Source organism: Achroia grisella, unplaced genomic scaffold, assembly GCF_030625045.1.
Source record: "Achroia grisella isolate CSIRO2021 unplaced genomic scaffold, CSIRO_AGI_Agris_v1 utg1186, whole genome shotgun sequence".
NCBI lineage: Eukaryota > Metazoa > Arthropoda > Insecta > Lepidoptera > Pyralidae > Achroia > Achroia grisella.
In genome coordinates, this window is record NW_026712592.1 from 2,341,748 (window position 1) to 2,363,659 (window position 21,912).

A 21,912-nucleotide genomic window follows, 5' to 3' on the forward strand; every position below is an offset into this window, starting at 1 on the left:
AATGCTTTTAAATTTTTGATATGTATTTAACAAATCATTGTCAAGACACAACCAATTCGTCGATTTTGCTATATAGGTCCAAGTGAGTACTCTAAGCGGAATCTCAGTTTCTTAATTCAACGAGTCTCATCTTTCATTTATAATTTCACTTGAATACTTCGTGCATTTTTGTATATTTCTATGTATATATTGACTGCCTATTCCATTTAAGTTATTACGTAGAGTCACGTGGGGTAAGCGTGCGCAGCGGGTAAGTGTACGCACTCGAAGTATTTCAAAAACGGTTTATAGGTACGAACTGATAACACCCCTCCTCATTAGCGCACAAAAGGCTATACTTAGTGCAACTTTTTCACTGTCCGCCGGTGAACCATTTTGTTTCCGTAAGTGAGTATTGTTTTTTGCTTGAAATATTGCGATTTTTGTCTTAAATGAGAGACTCATTCCTTTGTAATATATTTATATTTTGAAATCATGCTTTATACCATCGAACAGTACATTTTATGTAATATAAGCCGTGTTTAATCTTTTGGTGATGACGATTACGTAATATTGCTCAGTTCTGGTTAAATTTTATTTTGATGGTTTGGGGTAAGTGTGCGCATACGAATGTCGGGTAAGTGTGCGCATGCGAATACTTACCCCGCTCCGCTTTGGCTTTGTATTTATGGTGCAATTTGTTATTTCAGAGTTTAATTATACATAAAAAATGCCTCGATTATAAAAGAAATGCCGGATAGAAGTGTTGTCACAGAGGAACAGCTAGAAGCTGTTAAAAGATTAATTTCGGAGGTTGGTAGCAAACGACAGTGTGGCACCCGCAATAATGAGTATACCTTCGTCTAGGAATGAATATGTACGACTTTCATCCATCCAAGAAATACCGAAATTGGCCTTAGGCATTTCTTGGATGAATGACTGTGATTCAAAATCGGCGAAAGAAAGGCAAAAAGTCAATCATTGATACTGTAAGTCCTTATAAAGTAGAATTGGAAAAACAAAAAACAAGAGGAAGAATAAATTGCCAAAAAAGAAGATACGACTTGATCTGAAAATAAATAAAATGATGAGCAGGAATTATTTTGCCCACTGTGTGGAGAAAAATACATATTTCCACCGAATGAAGACTGGATCCAATACAGCATCTGTAAGAGCTGGTGGCATGAACAATGCAATAACTTTGAAAAGGAATTATTTGAACTGATGTATTATTAGGTTGAGGATGTCTATTTTCTGGTTTATCATATGAGTCTGACTCTATTTACTGTATGTTACATGTTGCGTACACTTACCCGCACTACTGCGCACACTTACCCCTATACTTGGGTAAGTGTGCGCATTTAAACAGTTTTGATTTTGTTGATTTCCAAAGAATTTGTGTAAATGATAATTATTTATTTTGCGTTTAAGTTGTTGATTATTAAATATTTTATATAATAAACCTTGTTTTGTTCCAGTTAACTTCAAATATTTTATTATATGATACTTCAAACCTTAAGTGCGCACACTTGCCCCACGTGACTCTACTAACGTACTCAAGTTATCACACCACCGTATCTGTCGTAATAATTTCATTGATTGATGATTTCAATGATTCAGTTAGATTCAGTGATTGAAGTTGTCAAATTTCTTCATGGTCCTAGCAAGCCTGTGGACTGAGCAGTGTAAATGAGAAGGAAAAAGATTTTGAAAGAAATTCCTCTCCGCGACACGTAATTTTGAATAAAAGTACACCGTAACAAAATAGACGCTCTGACACTATACCACTTATGTTAGTGGTAAAAAAATGTTATTTGCATAAAATATACCGTAATCTGTATTAACATACTGCAGAAATAAATAATTCAACGAATTATTCAAATTATAAATATTATATTATTATACAGAGACGTCGTACTCCAATCAGTACAAAATCAGTACATAACACCTTATATGACAGTACTTCAGTCCACCCAACATCTGACGTGATGATAGCATGTGTATTTTGGTCAGTTTTTGTGCAATAATTTCATAACTCCTATCTAATGAACTACTAAATGGTTGCCATATAACAAAATGATTATGGCACAATGCGAGATATCATATTGTACTATTATAGTAGCTAAACGAGATATAATTTTCTTAAATCGTTGTCCAACTTCGACTATGTTTGTACAAAGTACCATTTATTACAGTTAGCACCTAATTTCATAAATACCCTTTAAGTACGCGAAAATTATAACGAATGTTACTGTTTTTTATCAGTATCATAAACGATAATACATTCAATATTTAAACCTAGAAAAGCATTGTAAAATTTAGCACAATGAAACGTAATTTTAGAAATTGTTGAACTTATTCAAATTGTAGTATTTTAGGATCGTCTAATTTAACAATAATTGGCAATAACAACAGACGAAATATATTAGACATTATTTATAAAAGTCATATTAAAAAATGGTTTTAAATAATATACAAGTAATTTTGACTTGTACTTAGTTTCATTCAATCAATATCCTTTTTCGTCATTGTATGAAGTGATTAAGGAAAAACTACTTTTCATTACTCACAGAAAAAATATAGTAGATGTAATAAAATAATATAAATGCAGCAGCAAGATCTACAATATTACGTAATGAGGTCAGAACTAGACATCACTATTTTCTAAAAAATACGAAATGAGGAATACTTAACAGCCCGAAAAATCATGAGATAATTATAATTTTCTTTCCAAAATTATGTCCACGAGCTTAGTCTTAATATAACAGTTAATACTTTAGATGCTGAGTGAATTCACCAATCGCGATAAAACTATGTTTATTCTTGATTTTAATTAAAATTTAATCTGACAGGAAATCATTTAATGTATTAAATAGAATAATTCGCTGTCACTCAAATTGAAAACGTATGAGATATGCTCCTCAAAATATTATACAAAAACATTACTCTAAAAATAGACATCTACATCAAAATGGAAAGTGGGATTTTGTGGTTAATTCTTAGTGCAAGTGCTTATCGGATGTTGAATAACCATATATTATACAATAACTCATGTGCATTCCACTAAGTCTTATTAGTAGTCAATACATAGAGAAAATAACGAGTGGGAAATGTACGTAAAAAATTAGAAATATTCAATTATTACATTATACAGTAAGTAGTGTTTGAAATGCAACAATTAAGTGTCAAATATAGGACACAATATTTAGATAGCTTTTGAAAGAAAAAACTTTGTATATCTATTTTAAAACATAAAATGTTAACAGTTGACTGTTTGCAGATGTATTTTTTGTCAGGTATCCGCTGATTTCATACCCATTTTTATGTGAAATCACGCTAGTGTTCCCAGAGGATATTTATCTTTATGACATCCAAGGGATACAGCACTCGCACTATTACAATGTGATATTAATAAAATAGCGAAATAAAGGTAATTGAAACATTACAACAAACATAGTTAACAATTAACAATATCTGACCAAGACTTCTCACTCTGAAATGCCTTTGTCGAGGTATAAAATTACAAATATTAACTATTTTCATCAGCACTCATCTGACCAACGCTTATGTATAGTCTTCAAATGTTCATATGCTCTTCTGGTAATGTTGAGTGTAGGCACAATTTCTAACAATCCATTCTCCCCTATCAAACTCAATCCAGCTAATCCTAAATAAGTATGCATTGGATCCGTAGATGTGTCAGGCCACTTGGAAAAGCCACCAACGACCACATCTTGTGTGTCAAATACATATCGTCTATTGCTATTATAGTTCGTCATATGTAATGTATCTAGTATTTTTAAAGAGGCACCAACCCAGAAACTATAGCACGTGTCAACTGGCTTGTTGGGTCTGCCCTGGAAGCCGTCGACTTGTCTGAACACGAGCCAGCGTTTTAAACCTTCCACTTGCTCCTCAGATAACTTGTCTAATTGATTGGAAAGAGCTAGAGTAGCGAGTGCACAGTATGTGGTGCCCCCGTGCGACTCCAATTCTGGACACTGCGCAATGCCGAAGTCGTAGCTCTGAAAGTAATTAAATTAAGTATAATTAACTAAAATATTATTTTAGTTAATTAACTAAATTATTAACTTTTTGGTTTGTGTACTGGTTGGAATGTACACATACACTAAAATATTATGAGAAAATTCTTACAATACATTAATGAAAACTGCAATCAAATACGTTAAGCCACTTCTGTTCTTTTTAACAACGGAATTTCAGATCTGTGTCTATAAACAGACAATAATTGCAAAAGCAAAATTATCAATTTGGTGACATTCGTATTAAATGTACAATTTAGAAGTCAATTTTCCAATACTGTATGTGGAAGTATATAGGACTATGCAATAATGTATATTACTATATCCAAAATTTCCAGGAACTGCCATATATAGAAGCATATGGCACTAAGGGTACCTACATATATGAAGACAAATAAGTAGATAGAGGAATTCAATACACATACAATAGATTTTAAGATGTAATCAGTAGCTTTCGCGATATTAAATCCCGACCAATCGTCCAAGATATAGCTGACACACGCAGCGCAGTACACAAATCTCATATCTGACTCACAACCAGAAAGTGTAGCAGAGAAGTTCCCTTCTTCTGTTTGTAACACCTTAACACCTGAAATTTATTAAAAATGATTGATATTTTGTATAAAGAAGTTATTTTTTTACGATTTGTAATAATTGTAGGTAAGTATAATAACTTTATCTGTTACTTCTATAATATTTATTACAATTAAACTCGAGATAAATTCAATTGTACAATTTTCAACATTAACACAAATACACATACACAAGATAACTAAAGAGTTATCTGGTGTATTGTTAAGGAAAAAGTAGTAGTCTTATTGTCAATATCAGTTGTAAGTGGTTGTATATGTACCAAATATGGGTTTTTATATCAATTAATATTAAAGAAAATAATTTCAGCTGTGAGGCATCATTCCACTAGATGTTTTATGTACAATAATTGGCATGGCAAACAAGTAACCTGAGCAGACATCTTTTTACAAAATCTATAATGATCTTTCCTATGCAACTTCCTTTTTATTGATACATTTGATTCCTACTCTACCCACCACTCACCCACCCTCTTTGGACTATTATTTAACTGTCCAAAGAGGGTGGAGGGAATAGTGTGTGACCCCCATAAAATTGAATATTGCAAAGTATTTATACCCAGGTATCATATTCTTGATTTAAGTGTCTTAAATAACCCTAAAAAAGTGAGAGGCTAAAAAGTTCGATTTCTTTTAAATTAATTGCAATTATTTGAAAATATATCCTATAAGATATTTTATTATTTATTTTGATATTTTTAAATATAAAAAATATGGATTTCAATTATTACCTTCTACTAATGCTTTCCTATTTATCCTAGACAGATCATCTCCTAAAGTGAGTAGTATGCAGAGACCAGTGTAAGTCATTGCAAGGTGACCACACCGATAATGGTTGTTCTCAGGGTGTAATGGTATATTAACTGTGGAAGAGCCTTGAAAACCACATATTGACATATCACCATCTGAAAATATTACATAAAAAGTATTAAATTTTTAAACTTGTCTTAAATGACAAAAAAGTTCAGTACTTCAAGGAAGATCAAGTATCCTTTTTTCATCCAGTACTTGAGAAACAGAGAAAGAACAAGAAGTTTGTATTCATAATCAACCTTTTTTCATAGAAACCTTCATTTCATCAAAGGGCAAATGCTTTAAAGTATTTGAATAAATCTTCTAACACTTTAAAGCTGATTAAAAATCGTAATTAAATTAATCACGTAATTGCAAAGCTTTGGACAAATTCATGGACAAACAAACTCTGAGGGCACTATTTATCTGCGATAAAATTAAAGATAAACTAATTTAATTTAATACTATAACAAAAATACAGAGCATGATAAGCTACTTAAGTAAGCAAGTATATACATATTTGCATATGACATATCAGTATATGGTAGATATTTAGGTAAGTACTTATCTATTTACTATAGTAACAATTTAGGTAAATTCAACTAAAATCCTTCTCTTATTACAAGTACAATTAAATGATACTATTTGAATATGAAAACTCAATAGTACATTATTAAAATATTGACTTATTCATCCTACAATATACTACAGGAAATGTCTACTAATTCCTTCTTAATATTGTTTCATTAAAAATATTTTCCTCCAACATTGTTTAATATAAGCTTGTGGTAATGGTTTGTTGAGATGTAATTTTTTTTTCTCATACAGAACAATAAAACTTAATACTGCCCTTGAGCAGGTTGTAAATAAACAATGATGAGTTGAGATGAGATGAGAATAATGAGCTTACCAATTACACTCCATGGAATTTGATTAACAATTATTTTAGGTATTGTAAAATACAAAAGATTTATTTTGCATTTGAATTGGTTTTCAATTACATACAAGCTCAGGCTCACTACATATAAACTATATAGATAGATTATCTTATTGTTAAAAATGATAAAGATACGTACTTTTAGAAAAAAACACCTATTTATAACATATTTTTTTACCAAGGTGTGCTCTTATTTCCACTATGTATATATATATATGTATGTACAATGAATTTTGCTGCTAAATTTATCAAATATAACAAAACACTTACTCTCTTCATTAGGCTTCACTTGTAACAAGTAAATCCATTCAATAATCCTAGAACTCAAGTCTAATGATATTGATGATATAGATCCAAGGACATCAAGGCCACAAACTGAAAAATATGCTATTGTAACCCTGAAACAACCCAAATATAAGTCATTAACTTGTTGTGAATTTATACCAGTAATGGAGATATTATTTGACCAAATAAAAATAATCATCTCCATTCCAGAAACAATAGGTATGTTGACATGCTTATATGATATATTATAAACACTTTTTGACCAGAGTTAGACTGTAAAAGTTATCTATATAGATACCTGAAAGCCACAACCTCTCTGCCAAGAGTGAACGACTGAAGAAGAAGATATAGATACCTCTGTCTCACCTATTTCAGACGCCATGCAGTTTGCTTTTTTGTGGGCTGTGTTTCAGTTGCATTAGGTATTCTAATTACAGGATAAGAGGCATGATATCTTAGTCCTCTAGAATGGCAAAGCAGGAGTGGTTTCAGAAGCATCACTTGTAATATCTATTGTGTTGTTCATGGCTAATTTCATACAAAAAAGATCCAACAAACTATTTCCATACTTCAAAATACAGAGTAGTAAAGGTATTACAATGTTCTCAATTTGAAATCAATTGGACATTGGGGTAAATAGATGTCATCCAGAACAATAATGATTCTGTATATTTCCCTAACTTTGATATTGGCTAAATGCGAAGGCAAAGCCAAAGATGGAGTAGGAGAAAAAAAAAACTTGGACAAGTTTTCAGCAAACAAAGCAAAGTTAGTATTCCTTATTTGAATGTACCTTAACAACTATGTTTTTACTTTTACCACAATATTTTCAGAATTATATATAACTTTGTGGTTTATGACAAATAACAATAATATCTATATGTTCCAAATGTCAATAAACTAACTGACCTTGTATATTTTTACTAAAACACGACATTAATGATTAATAGAAATAAGAACTAACTATTGAATTTTTAAAGATTTATAATTGGATAATTTGATGGTTACTTATTTAGAAATTTATTTTATGCTCAGAATTAATAATAAATCATTGTTTGATAACATTAAAATTCTTACCTGGTTGTATCGTGAGACGATAACGTTGAAGGAAGTATATTTAAAAACCGCATAAAGTATTTCACATGCTGTCTATGCGACATATCTTTATTCTCTTCGTTATTCATATTTACAGGCAATTTTTAGGTGCAATTTATTGAAAACAAGTGTCGGAATATTATCACACGTCGTTCATTGAAAACATAAAAATATAGAAAATATTATATATTATATTGACTGCAATTTATTTATTTCATTTTGAATTCCATTAAATAATAAATTAGTTCAAATGAGAATGTTATATTATATGTACTATATTTTTTTTACACAAGAAATAAAAAAATAGGTAGGGATGGCAGTGTTACCAGATTCTAATTTCTTATTATCTCAATCTTGTTCTATTTTACGTGTATTTGCTTATATGTGAGTTATCACAAAATAAACATATACATCTAGACTAATGACTAGTAGTAAACAAATTGTAGTAGTGTAAAAGTGACCACATGTACGTGTATAATTTATTAAGTTAAAATTATTAGTCGCCGTTTGAAGTAAATTAAACTATGTTTTGTACATTAATTAGAATTTATGTAACTGTCAGTATTACTATAATAACAATTAATACTGAAGGATTATTTTTTTATCTAATGATACAATATACTATACCCTCTAGGCTCCACACTCACAAAACATTATTTTAATTTATAATATTATGCTAGAAATATAAATTTAAAATTAATGAAAATATATTTCAAGATTATTGTGGTCCAGCAAAAATTTAAAGAAGCTAGACGAAAGTCCTATATCGCCTTCTAAACTATTGTATCTTACCTCTTTAACATTAATATTATCTTTTGCTTAAATAATAGTATAAAATATTTGTCATTTTTATCTTCAACACTTTTTAAAAATGATGTACTATGAATAAAAATAATATTTTAAGAATACCCATAAAAGAGTTCTCTAAATTATCTTGTAAATTTTTACCGTAACTCTAGAGACAAAACCCTAACTTACAACACTGTTTAATCGGCCCGTACGGTACTTCGTCCTATGTCAACTTGTTATCAGTCTACAGATCTACTTGTACGGAGGAATGTCAATGTCAATTTAGCAGTTTCAATGGCTGTATGGGGACAGTTTCTTTTGCCTTGTCTTTAAAGCATAATCTGAACCAAAAAATTATAGCTTTCAAGCAAGTTTTTGGAATATCAGACAATTTTTTTATTATATTTAACCGCTCTGGATACTTTTTGAGCCAATCATGACGAGTGTTACCAGCTTTAATAGATGACAAGTTTACGATCTAATACAATGTTATATCGGTATACGGGAGTTGAGAAACGAATTAGAACTCAGGACCATTTCGCGTAAGTAATTGGTCATTAGTAACTGAACAAATAATTGCAATGGTCGTATGACACCTATTATTTGGTTTGCTTCTATTAATACAAATGGCTGGTAAAACATAACTTATTTTTATTTTACACAATTTATATTTGATAAAAACCAAATTTTTAGAGGAGAAAAATAAATGGTTTTCTGGTAACACTGCCGCAATGCCACTGCAACACTGGTTTTTTTTGTCTCTGGTTCTTTTTCATGGCTGACTTTCTAAGGATCGTTCTACAGTCATGAAGGTTCATATTATTTATTTCAATAATTATTTAATGGTACCTCAGAATAATACCATTAAAATTTTGTTAATATATCTACCCAAAGAAAATATGCGTTACAATTTTTTTAACTTGTACGATTAATTTGATAATGTCCGATAAATATTACCGTGTTGTGTTGTGAAGTGAAACTTCATGCCTAATGTATTAATGTAATTTTTAAATGGAAATCGTTGGTTATAAAGTTAATAACGTATAAATACATTTTGTAGTGTAGGTGGCAAATATGTGTCGGGTCATAACTTCCAAAATTGAACTATGATTGTTTATAACCTTAAACTCAATTCCTTAGCTGAACGTCTCCTACCCGGCTACGGGATGTCAGAAGTTATTCGAAGTGGTGGATGAGCACAAGCTCCGCATCTTCTACGAGAAGCGAATGGGCGCTGAAGTAGAAGCGGATCAACTAGGAGACGAATGGAAGGGCTACGTACTCCGTGTCGCCGGCGGCAATGACAAGCAAGGTTTCCCTATGAAACAAGGAGTTCTGACCAACAGTAAGTCCGCACCAGAATACTGACTAAAAACCATATTCCCTTCGTCCGTCTTTGTGTCTTGTGTCTTCACATTTTTTATAACTATATAAAACATTTTATAGTTATAAAAAATGTCTTAACTAAAATTTTAAAGTGCTACTACAAAGTCAATTGTATCTATATTATTATAATAATAAACAAGGACAATTCACACTGCAGTACTAGATAACTTTTAGAAATACTTAAATATAATAAAATAACTGGATTGATGCAAATAGGAACCTAACCGCTACATCACTGAAGCATGTTATATGTAATGTAGTTGTATTACATATTTGTAAATTAAGTAGAAAACATTTAATCTTATAATATTTATTTTAAAATCTCCTAATGTTAACTGTACTTCACAAAAAAAGAGCTTGAACTGTAATAAATTAGAGAGTTACTGAATATAATATAATATTACAGGTCGTGTGCGTTTGTTGATGTCGAAGGGCCACTCATGCTACAGACCACGTCGTGATGGTGAGAGGAAACGCAAGTCTGTCCGTGGTTGCATTGTTGATGCCAATCTCTCTGTACTCGCTCTTGTTATTGTCCGCAAGGGTGCCCAGGTGAGTAAATAAAACTTACTTTTTATGATACTAGTACTTGTGACCCATCTTGTACTTAGAATAACTGTATTGTTCATATATCTTTTCATCTTGTTTAGTTAGATATAGTTTATAATAGTAATAAAACCCTTAATTCAGAAATTACAATATTTTTTACTAAAATATATATTTTATTTATTGTAAAAAGAACTCTCTAATTTCGGTCTTTTGGCATAGGTTTCCTCCAATGACTTCCATCATCTTCTAGCAATTACTATTATCCTCCATTTGGTGCCTACTTCAACACATTTACTTTACATTAATTTCAACTTGTCTTCCCATTTCATTATGAACCTTATCCTGGAATTGTATCCTAGAGATGGAAAGAGAAGGCTCTTCCTATATCTTAGATTCATTCCAGTATTATCCTACTCAATTTTGCCCTTGTGCATTGTAACATGCATCATGTGGGCAGCCGAACACCACTTCTACTCAGACATAGTTTGGTTACTCTGTAAATTCTTTTTATTTTATGTAACTGGAAGGTACACTTGATGGTATGTGGTAACCAGACACCAGACTTGTGAAGTGACACTTCTAATAGCCCTTAGGTGCTGCTACTCATGAGAACTGAGGCCGATTATATTTATTATATTATATACATAGTTGTTATATTTAACATATAGACAAATAGAACAATTATAAACTGTCATAAGTTAATGAACTGAATTATCCCTGTTCTTACTGTTTCCCAGATCTCCAAATCTAGGGTAATTATATGCGGCAGGGTATAACATATTGGTTTATATGTTTTGTCATTTATTGCTTACTATGCAGTATGACATACACTTATACACCAGACAATTTAATTCTAGATAATTTATTTAAATAGGGTACAAAACTACAAATAAAAGAGTATAGTAATAACTCTTTTAACTAGGAAAAATTTCAAATCTCAGCATCATCTAGTACTAAGCAAAACTGTGCTTGTATTATGGGTACTACACAAAACACCCAGACTGACACAAAAATAATACTTCATGAATACAAATTTTTTGATTGTGCAAGAAAACGAATCTGTAAACATGCAGTGTGCTAGACTGGCTGACTGTTAGCTAGACCGTCAAATATTCAAAAGAGGCAAGCAAATATATCCATTTTATAATCCTTTATGACAGACATTTTATGGAATGTAATAACTAATGTAATTGTTATTTTAGCTAACTAGCCAATATCAGACTCAAATTACTCACTTATTATATATTAGCTGGTTCAAGCAACATCTGATTTTGTTATGTAAAAGTTAGTCTGTCCGTATGATACAATATATTTTGTAGATGGAAATACTTCCAGATTTATAATATTACTGTAGATAAAATAGAATCCATTATGCAATGTTCATAAGTGACAGTTTTGCAAAATTGGATAATAGAAGTGACACAGAGTAAAGAAGTGATGGAAGTAAGAATTTCCACCACATATACTATTTGTTGTAAGGTATCTGAATGGAATTTTCCATATTGCAGGAAATTCCCGGACTCACTGACGGCAATGTACCCCGCCGTCTTGGACCTAAGCGTGCGTCTAAAATCCGTAAGCTCTTCAATTTGACTAAAGAGGATGATGTTCGTCGCTATGTTGTCAAGCGTCTCCTGCCAGCCAAAGAAGGCAAGGAGAATGCAAAACCCAGATATAAGGTAAATAATTATAATCATAAACAATTCATGACGAATGATATCAAGACTATTAACTAGAACCTTTGATTTGATAGTTATTAATAAAACAAAACATTTACGTATACCTACTTAAAAATAATCAAGTGTGTAAAAAAGTCAGTTACATCACACACACTGCTTTAACCTTTTTAATACTATTGCTATTTTTACATAAAAATTATTATGAAATGAATGTCATTTGAAAAAAGTCAATACTAATATTAAGTGCATTTTATCACTTGTTGTTCAGTAGCAATTTTAAGTACATTTTCACTTTGAACGTTTCAACAAGTATATCTGAACAAAATATATAAAGAACTAAACATTTTACTTTATTGCACCCTGATTTCAATATTGTTTACTAGTTTCATAGCAAGTAAACAGCAGCATCAGGGAATAAAATCTTAGCACCGAGCAGAAGACTCAGGCGACAATGTCTGTTTACTTTTACAGTGTGCTGAACATTTTTCAGTAGTAATAAGCTATTACTTTAGTATAATTTCAAATTTTTCCTTTTTTACACTTTCAAACTTGCAAATAATGCCAGTAAGATAAAAAATTCCAACTTACTAGGGACATGTTGCTGGAAGAGAAGTTACATAATTAATTCTAACAAATAACGTTATGTTGCAAAACTAATGTATAATTTTCTTTTTTAGGCCCCCAAGATTCAAAGGCTAGTCACACCTGTCGTTCTGCAGCGCAGACGTCACCGTCTGGCACTTAAGAAGAAGCGTCTGGCTAAACGCAAGTCATCCGAGGCTGAATATGCCAAGTTGCTTGCTCAAAGAAAGAAGGAATCCAAGGTATTAATATCATATATTATTTAGCCTATACTTTTAGAACAAATATTACTAATTACAATTGCTATATGAAAAGTTGGCTAACAACTCATATATATAAGTCGGATATTTGTATTATACAACTATTCATATTGTTTACCATTTAAATATTCAGACAGTCAATACCATATGGACACATTTTGTGTGTTGTTTGTATTGAGCTGTAATAGAAAGGTGCTGTGTCTTACCCCTTGGTTTATCCTTAATATATGCTAAGGTATTAAATCAGCAACAAAGTTATTATGTTACATTATTTCCTATTCTCCCAAAAGCACAATGCAAATCTTGTTAATCAGTCTCTTTGGCGGGCTAAAATAGTACCATAGCTATTTTATGTTTACTCACTGTATTTAATTAGGACAAATAAAAGGAGCAGAAAGTGTAATTAACTGAACAAATTGTTTCTTCACATTTGTTCTGTTGAAAATATAACCATATGTTATTTATATCGTTAAATAAATATTTACCTAACTTTATAACACCAATAAGTGTTTTTGAGAATAAGAATTTGACTCGGACTTTAGATTTATATTTTTTTATAGGTACGGCGCCAGGAAGAAATTAAACGCAGGCGTTCGGCTTCAATTCGCGATTCAAAGAGTTCCAGCCAGAGTGCTCCCCAAAAGTGATCAACTCTATTATTATTATAATAAAAAAAAGTAAAACCTAATATTGTTTTTTATTAACTAGCATGATATTAGGCAACGCTACGTGCAATGCAATAACTTCTGCTTTCTTCATCCATTGCCGATGTATGAATCCAAATCATACAAATTAATAGATATACATATAATATTATCTTACTCTTCACATACTATTATTGTTTTAATAATAGTTTTAACATCAGATATGGTTAAAATAAGGCTTGCTCAGACAAGGGAGACTTCTCTGAATACTCTTAGACCGGTCACTCATTTCCTGTAATGGCGAACTGTGCCAAATCTCTTAGCGTCAACAGCAACTGTTCGCCAACATGCCGCCCTAAATCAAACTTCTGTGACTACAATGTCAACTAGTTTCTAAATGAGATAACGACGACAATATATTTCATAATATATTAAAATTAAATATGATATGAAATCAATGTGCTAGAAGTTTGATATAAATATATTTATTTCTGCGTACAAGATAATAAAAGTACTGATTTGACCATAACGGCCCGGTATCTATTGTTTTTAAATAGACCCACGATATTGTAAAGCTATCTATATGTAAGTAAAGTTCATAGTCTTCGTGTATCGTTTGCTGCCGCTCCGTAACACGTTCGATTGGCACATTTGTTGCTATGTCCCGCCCTCTTTCAAAATACGCTAATCAAGCAGCATCAGCGTCACATTTCATCTTTATTGAACTTAATGTGATCGTAGTTTTAGAAATGGCAAAATAAGGAAACCGCGGCGGCATATAATCTACGTAGATGACATGAATTTTATCCTTTGCGAAATATCTCGTCTGCGAAGTCTATAGTCTAATCAGAGGCAATACTACCAGTTAGGATATTTCAGACATATTTTATCTATAAAATATTTAGATTTCAGCAATTAGAAAGACATTTAAAAAAGTATATGTTTATTTCATAGTCAAAAGTGATTAATATTATTACAAAACAATTTCGAACACTATATTTAAAAAATTGCACCAACGATTTATTATAACAGTTATCTTTAGTACGTTTATATTGTTTTTAAATTTGTTTTTTATTCTGAGACTTCAAAAGTCCTAATCCAACATAACGCGCCATTACCCGAAGATAGGATGGATTGAGTTTCTTACGTTTTTCCAAAAGAGATTTCAGTAAATGTTCTGATGACTCGTCAAATGGTCTTTGATAGTCCGATGCCTAGAAAACATTTTTAAATACATTTATATATACTGAAGAAGGCCAATTATCATATTTATACATATTTCAGTCTTGTCTGTTAAGCATTTGGCACCTAGTAAATCATATCGTCACCTATAGACATGTATAACGCTACTACGACCAAAAAGTTGTCTCGTAGCCCACGGCCCTTACCTCTATACACTAACTTCACTGCCATATCTCCCTTTTCAATCTTTCAAGAATTTGATAAGACATACCCTCGGTGGTTTCAAGCCTACTGTATAATTGAAAGCATTCAAAATAATGAACATTTACAAACTAACAATACGACATGTGAAAATACTACGATAATTTTAATATAATTATCGTATCGTATTAATATAAATAGTACCTAATAAAAAAAATCTTACAGTTGTCTTTGCAATCCAATACAATTCCTCCAAAAGATTGTCATGGCTTTCTATGACTTCCGGCAAATATGAATACCCTTCATACTGTAGAAAAAAAATTAGTAAAAACTGTAGACACATTATGCAGAGACGTATTCTCGATTGTTAGTTTATAATGAGAAGAGTGTTAACTCGTCTTATATAACTTTGCAGGGTTTATATATTTAGACAATCTTTAATGAGTCTACTTTAAAAAAATGGCGTGCCCCGACCCACTGCAGCTCATCATTCGTATTACATTCTGCACTGATACCAACCTCCACCTACCAACTTCATTTTTGCTTAGCATTTTATCTGATTTTTTATATTTAACTGTCATTTAAAGAAATCCAAAATACTTGCATCATCATTTATCTACATAAACATAAGGTTTAAATTGTTTTGTTACCTAGTTTACAAACTCGGTGTAAACTTATACACTCGGTGTGTAATTCGGTGACGTCATTACCAGTAGGCGCTAGGAAAGTGGTAGTGTCAGAAATGTAATAAGAACGGGGTTAGGGGACAAAAATTTAGGGAATTCCTTCGACGTAACTTATGAATAGCCCATAAAATTGTAATTTTGCTTACTTGGGGCAGTTTATTGAAATTCTCTCTTTCGATAACTTCAATTTCCATGTCAAGTTCAACTGCCCGCGTAATCCTATTTACTGCAATTCCTTGTAACAGAACAGGCCGAAACCGCGCCAGGTTTGGTGTATCCTTCTTGTTAACTAACAAAAGAACCAACATAGCTTGTCTCTGACTAATCTCGGTTATCCAGTTTTTCATCTGAAACGGCTGAATATTAATAACGGGGGAAAGGGGATTGTTAGTAATGTGAACTGATAATCTTATTGCCAGCAATGTATCATGTCAGATTGACCTCCACGCGGTTTCCCCCTGGAAACCATCGTGGTAAATTCTTAGTGATTTTGGTCTGTAGGTACATAGAAGATGAAAAACTATCACTGGCTGCATTTACGCGATTTTGATTCAGATATTTATTCACCTAAAATAATTAACAATAAAAAGTTAAATAATAGAATTCTTGCTTACTTCTGTTACACAGGACAATATTTTTTTGGATGCGCTTCCTTCAAAAACGCCAGATAAAACTTTTCCTGAGCCAAGAGCTTGAAAGAAATTATTTAAATTCACAATCTTACTTATAGATGTAGTACTTCTTTCTGCCGATATGTTAGATGTCGACTTGCATTTTCTATAAAGTCTTACGAATCTATTCTTTGTTTTATTACAAAAAGCGTGTTTTTGTGATAATTCATTTTTCTCCTGAGGTTTACTACATTCTATACACCGATGTGGTGCATACTCAGTTGTAGCATCTAATTCTAAATCTTTATTGTTGTTTTTCGATATACCACTACTATTACTGTTTATTTTCAAATGATTAACGCCAAAATAAAAAGATATTCTTTTTTCTTCGTTTAAATTTGTTATATTTATGCCAATATTCTGATTCATATATTTAAGCAAAAAATGCGATGCTAAAACAAACTTGTTCATGGATTCGTTATCAGTGAGTATATTAATAAAACTATATGTTACGAAGTTTTGAATTAAACTGTGCTTTGATGCCTTATACATTTGTAAAGCAGAGCAGGTAGATTTATCAGCTATAGGAGAAGCTATAATATTGGTTTTAGGCGACATAGAATTAGTTATCTGATTTAAATACTTCTCAGGTCTGAGAGGACGCTGTATAATGTGCAATACAGAAGAGACATTGGAAGCATCCCCTAGTAGTTCCCGTGCCATATCTAATTCGTATAGTATTATGTTATTTACTTTTATTATTTTCGATAACGACGTTTTTGGACGAAAATATCCAGATATTAAACGTTTTAATTTTAATGACATGTTTAGTGACAATGGCATCTTTCTTTTAAATATATCATGGCTTTCACAATGTGTTAATTCTGTTATTGTGGATAAATGAGATTCAGTCTTATCTAACACAGCAGATGGAAAAGGCAGTAGTGTGTTAGTAATATTGTGCATCAATTTCGGTACAATACAACACAATTCGGCAGGTAGCATAGCATTTAATATTGTTGTTTTACATTTGTATATCCTTGTGTGACTGTCTGTAATTGTTAAAGGTATGCACGTTAATGGTTTTCGTACACCCAAAGATATTGATTCCGCTTCCAGCAGCATGGTTACGTCAAATTTAATCATAACGTTTGTTACGCAATGTTTCACTGCTATTTCTTTCGTATTTAGCGTTTTGATTTCTAGAGCTGGTAAAGTAATATCGAAACCGGGTATATGTTCTAAACAGTCTATTTCAGATTCTAATATTGTGGTTTCTAACAACTCCGATGTTTTCTCTTCCTTGTTGATTGTGTTGTTGGAAACAATTCTTAAGGCATCCGATATTGTTTGTACAGATGCTTCCTTGAAATCTAAAACAGTGTGATAATAATTAACGATGAAGATTATTAAGATTTTCATGTACCTATTGTGTTTTAACAAGTATAACTAACCTGAACAATTATTTTTAACCAAGTATTTATTTTCTGGAGTGTAATAAATGCCAGTTGTTATATTTTTTATTACATTTTCAATCAAATCATTTGCCCATTTTCCCTTTGCCCATGTGTATCTCGTATTTATCGATCTTTTGATTTTACACAATGATCTTGAACTCACTGCAGACACAATTGAGAATCCTTTATTACTATTATATTCTATAAAAGTTTCGGTACTTGCATCAATTTGTTTCCCGATGCTTATGTCTGTGCAAGTATTACTATGCTTGTAGAATTTTTCATTTCTTTGTCCACCTGTTTGTTCATTATTATTGCATACGATTTGTGTAGAAGATTTCTTGTATAGAAGTTTCAGCATTTTGTCTTTGAACTGTCGCATTGGTTTAAACTTTTTAGCTTGTTGCTGGCTATAATTATTAGTTAATGTGCTCGTAGCATTTGGTTGATAATCCATTTTATTTTTACACACAGAATGATCTAAGATTTTTTTGTCTTTTATATAATTATCCTTAGTTAACAAGTCCTCACGATCAATTTTCCTTGTAACATTTACGCTATCTTTAGCTCTTGTATAGCGATTGTTTCTTTGTAACGAACATTCCACATCGTTATGATAATATTTCAATTTGTTTACTTTTTTAACATCTACATTGTTTTGACTATACCAATCTACCATAAAAGGCCATATGTGCTCGTCCAGACCCTGAAATTGTTCATAATTCTCTACATGTATAGGCGTAGTACTTATTTGATCTTTTCCAAGTATTATTATAGGGTATTTTAAATTAATTAATCTTCTTTTTATATCGGTCTGGGTTAATTTTGGATTTATGGATGTACTGGGCATTGTGGTCACCAAACGAGGTTTTCTGTTTCTTACATCATAAAGTTCAGCTGTGACCATATCTGGCGTTTTATTCAGAACTACTTTAGTTATTGCCTTCGACTGCTCAATCGATTCATCGGATGATATTTTGCAAGACTTTTTTACATCTGAAACATTCCTAAATATGAAGATTTTTCTGATTTATTAGAATTGATGACTGGCTCACATGTCATATATGCTCATTATTCATGTACCTAGTCATAATTACATAGATACTCGAGTAACAGTACTAATATTTGTAAATTAAAATTTTTAAAGTTTCGGTTTGAAATTGTTCTGTTCCATTCCGGCTTGAGTAAAAAAAAGTGTTTACCTAGATAATTAACAATATTACCAATTAATTACCCGTTACCATTACCTCTTTTATTACTGATAGTGTTATGAAGACCTGCTTTGCTTGATCCGGAATTTCCAGAATATACAAAACTATCTATAAATTCCGATGATTTGTCTCTTCTAGATTTGTTTGTTTTCGTGGTACTATTATTGGTTTTATGTGCATGTAAATACAAACGTACTTGATCAGAATTATATGACATAGCATTATCTGCACCTAAATATTTTTTTATGCAGACTGGTTCTTTTTGGGTTTGGTTATCAATTTGTTTTAAATTGTTGAAACACGTTTCAATATCATTGTCCACCAGTAAAAATTTCGTCTCTGTATCTTTAGTTACACTTTGTTTATCAATTTCAGCAAATTTTTTCATTGTTCTTGACCATTTTTTATGAGATTTTTTAGTCTTTATTTGACCACAGTTTCTAGTATTATTTACACATTTAGTCTTGTTTTGTGCCCTGACAATTCTCTTTTCGAATTCTTTGCAGATTTTGGTAAAATCGCCTTGTTTATCAATCACCGTAATACGGTCACAACTTGATAAAGGCGAATAATTAGTTGTAGATTTACTATCAACATCAAAGCTAGAAATGTATGCAATTTCTTCAGTGCGGCAAGTTTCAACAACTCTAAATAAAATATAAAGTAAATGTTATATAATTATGGCCTAACTAATTAAAGGATTATTTTTAAAGACAATTCATGCTTACCGTGTATCTTTGCGATTATTACGTTTCTTATTTATACTTTTTTTCTTTTTTTGTAAAATACTATCATCTGATAATGGAGGTGAAGGTCTAAACTGAAATTTGTTTATATTCCTAAGTACTGCCCATACGTCATGCGCATTGCATTCATTGTCAATTGCAGGTTTAAGTGCAATATCGCATTTCTCGGATAACCTTTTTCCATCACTGTTAAATTTATGAAGTATATCACTAGAACTACGGTCTAGGTCTATATTCATTTGTGAGCAATATCGAGCATCTCTATCATAGAATTCAAAATTATTCTTTCTTTGAGATTGTCTTTTCTGCACGCGAGGTTTTCGCTTCTTTTTTGTTAGTTTAATATTTTCTTCATCTCGGTTGTAGTATTCTGAATCGTTCATCTCACTCACAGTACATATTTCAGGTACATGGGCTTTATTATTTGGTAGTGTTAGTACAGACTTTTTATTTTTTTTAGTGTTTCGCTTTAATGGATTAATTTCGTCAGAATTTGCTCTGTAGATAGCAAATGGAAAGGAAGATACATAATCTGTTGCCTTTTTGTGTACAAATCTTTTCTCCGTTACTCTAGATAACAGCTGTACCTTGTCTCCAATGAGATATGGCGATTTGAAATTGGTATTTCTCATCGGTTTACTACATTTACTCGAAATACTGACACCACTTTCTGTGGTTATTTTCGTTATATTTGAAACCGAATTACCACTGTTACGAGTAGAACTATTCGTAGAGTCGGAGGATTTCGGATGAATCTTCCTACATAATTCCAATGAATTTATTGCCATATCCTGGTATTGTTATTTCTAAAATAATATAACGAATTAGTATACAGCAAGTGATTTCAGTGCATTGTGACAGTAATGTTGTAAGTACTTAATGGAGACACTGCTTCTATTTTATAAATTATTTTAGAGTTGTTATAGTCCATTTATCGAGAAAGGCTATAACATTACTGCAACCAATAGAAAGAGTATACATAAATGAAAAATGTTGCAAAACGCAGTCGGGGTTTTCACGACTAACAGAATTAATAAATTAATACAATTTGACGTATAAATAGATTACATCGCATTTATTTTAAAAAAATATACTATCGGTGAAATACGGTTTCTATGGATAATCAATAATTTCTTAAGTAAGGTATATAAAACACCCCAACTTGAAAATAAACGTCTTACCAAAAGAACTAATTATGCTAGTGTAAAACTTTGAGACTTCTAAGATCAGATGGAATGGTTAGCCAAATGTTCAAATTCAAATTCAAAAATCATTTATTCATGTAGGACTTATGAACGTCAAATTTTTACATTCTAATTTCATTTTTTTTCCCTACCGTCCAGTTCGGTATATAGATCCAATTGAGAAGAACTGGCAAGAAACTCAATTGAATTACTTTTTTTTTTAAAGCCAGTTTATTTACAATGTATATTTATATAGGTGTCTATGTCTAACATTAAATGAAAATTCAGTGCATGAACAACTATTGCCATGCACACTCGTCATTCAAGTAATCGTTTAGTGAGTAATAGGCTTTGCTCAGTAAATATGATTTAACAGATGTTTTGAATTTATTTAAGGGTAATTCCAACATATCCTTTGGTATCTTATTGTAAATTTTTATACCTATTCCCATAAAAGACCTATTAACTTTTTCTAAACGATATTTGAGGACAGCAAGTTTGTCTTTAAATCTAGTATTAATATTATGAATATTGCTGTTTTTTGGAAATAAGTCAAGATTTTTATGAACATATAGGAAATTTGAATACATAAATTGAGAAGCAACGGTGAGAATATTTGCCTCTTTGAATTTCTCTCTTAATGAGTCACGACTCTTCATACAGTAGATCGCTCGAACGGCACGTTTTTGTAATATAAAATTTTCAATAAGTAGAAAGTTCAATAAATGTAATGTAAGTAACTTAAATTATCTACATACCTACCTACTTATAAGTAACTCATCGCAAATTATTTACCTTTATACACAGCTCTGTCACTATAATTTCGATCTTACGGCCCTAAAAATACGAAACTACATGTAAATAAACTTATAATTATTTTATAAATAATCAAAAAGCATAATACGCCATTGACATGTATAATACTCTTTTTAATTATAATAGTCATTTTGCATATTTTGTTTATAAAATACAAGTACAAATAAAACCTTTTTGGGTTGAACAACAATGGCCAGGACGTGTTTAT

At 31.2% G+C, this 21,912-nt stretch overlaps 3 protein-coding genes across 5 annotated transcripts; 1 reads left to right on the forward strand and 2 right to left on the reverse strand.

Annotated features, from left to right (window-relative positions):
- Positions 1 to 3,221: 3,221 nt before the first annotated feature.
- LOC131854132 (geranylgeranyl transferase type-1 subunit beta) lies at positions 3,222 to 7,951 on the reverse strand. Its single transcript, XM_059205267.1, has 5 exons — positions 7,704 to 7,951; positions 6,612 to 6,739; positions 5,344 to 5,517; positions 4,448 to 4,611; positions 3,222 to 4,004 (listed from the first exon to the last, which is right to left on the reverse strand). The coding sequence occupies exons 1-5, from the start codon at positions 7,808 to 7,810 to the stop codon at positions 3,522 to 3,524; spliced, it is 1,056 nt and encodes a 351-aa protein (XP_059061250.1). The 5' UTR covers positions 7,811 to 7,951; the 3' UTR covers positions 3,222 to 3,521.
- A 1,280-nt stretch (positions 7,952 to 9,231) lies between these two features.
- LOC131853499 (small ribosomal subunit protein eS6) lies at positions 9,232 to 13,654 on the forward strand. The gene is made up of 6 exons (XM_059204405.1): positions 9,232 to 9,322; positions 9,651 to 9,855; positions 10,303 to 10,448; positions 11,954 to 12,124; positions 12,802 to 12,948; positions 13,527 to 13,654. The coding sequence occupies exons 1-6, from the start codon at positions 9,317 to 9,319 to the stop codon at positions 13,611 to 13,613; spliced, it is 762 nt and encodes a 253-aa protein (XP_059060388.1). The 5' UTR covers positions 9,232 to 9,316; the 3' UTR covers positions 13,614 to 13,654.
- A 903-nt stretch (positions 13,655 to 14,557) lies between these two features.
- LOC131853791 (uncharacterized) lies at positions 14,558 to 21,802 on the reverse strand. Of its 3 annotated transcripts, XM_059204842.1 has the most exons (9): positions 21,684 to 21,802; positions 20,581 to 20,659; positions 19,687 to 20,510; positions 18,995 to 19,605; positions 17,745 to 18,743; positions 16,294 to 17,663; positions 15,826 to 16,026; positions 15,217 to 15,300; positions 14,558 to 14,824 (listed from the first exon to the last, which is right to left on the reverse strand). In XM_059204842.1, exons 3-9 carry the CDS (start codon positions 20,490 to 20,492, stop codon positions 14,669 to 14,671), a joined length of 4,227 nt encoding a protein of 1,408 aa, XP_059060825.1. In that variant the 5' UTR covers positions 20,493 to 20,510; positions 20,581 to 20,659; positions 21,684 to 21,802; the 3' UTR covers positions 14,558 to 14,668. The 3 variants fall into 3 exon arrangements, with proteins under 3 accessions (XP_059060825.1, XP_059060816.1, XP_059060833.1); XM_059204833.1 differs by lacking the exon at positions 20,581 to 20,659; XM_059204850.1 differs by lacking the exons at positions 15,217 to 15,300; positions 20,581 to 20,659.
- Positions 21,803 to 21,912: the final 110 nt, after the last annotated feature.

Coding starts and splice junctions, on each gene's coding strand:
- LOC131854132 (XM_059205267.1), bottom strand. CDS start 7,810: ATGAATAACGAAGAGAATAAAGATATGTCGCATAGACAGCATGTGAAA. Junction 6,740..7,703: donor TCGTCTCACGATACAACCAG/GTAAGAATTTTA, acceptor GGGTTGTTTCAG/GGTTACAATAGCATATTTTT. Junction 4,005..4,447: donor ATTACATCTTAAAATCTATT/GTATGTGTATTG, acceptor AATTACTTTCAG/AGCTACGACTTCGGCATTGC.
- LOC131853499 (XM_059204405.1), top strand. Junction 9,856..10,302: donor ACAAGGAGTTCTGACCAACA/GTAAGTCCGCAC, acceptor ATAATATTACAG/GTCGTGTGCGTTTGTTGATG. Junction 12,125..12,801: donor ATGCAAAACCCAGATATAAG/GTAAATAATTAT, acceptor TTTCTTTTTTAG/GCCCCCAAGATTCAAAGGCT.
- LOC131853791 (XM_059204833.1), bottom strand. CDS start 20,492: ATGGCAATAAATTCATTGGAATTATGTAGGAAGATTCATCCGAAATCC. Junction 19,606..19,686: donor AATAATCGCAAAGATACACG/GTAAGCATGAAT, acceptor TATTTTATTTAG/AGTTGTTGAAACTTGCCGCA. Junction 18,744..18,994: donor CACTATCAGTAATAAAAGAG/GTAATGGTAACG, acceptor GGAATGTTTCAG/ATGTAAAAAAGTCTTGCAAA.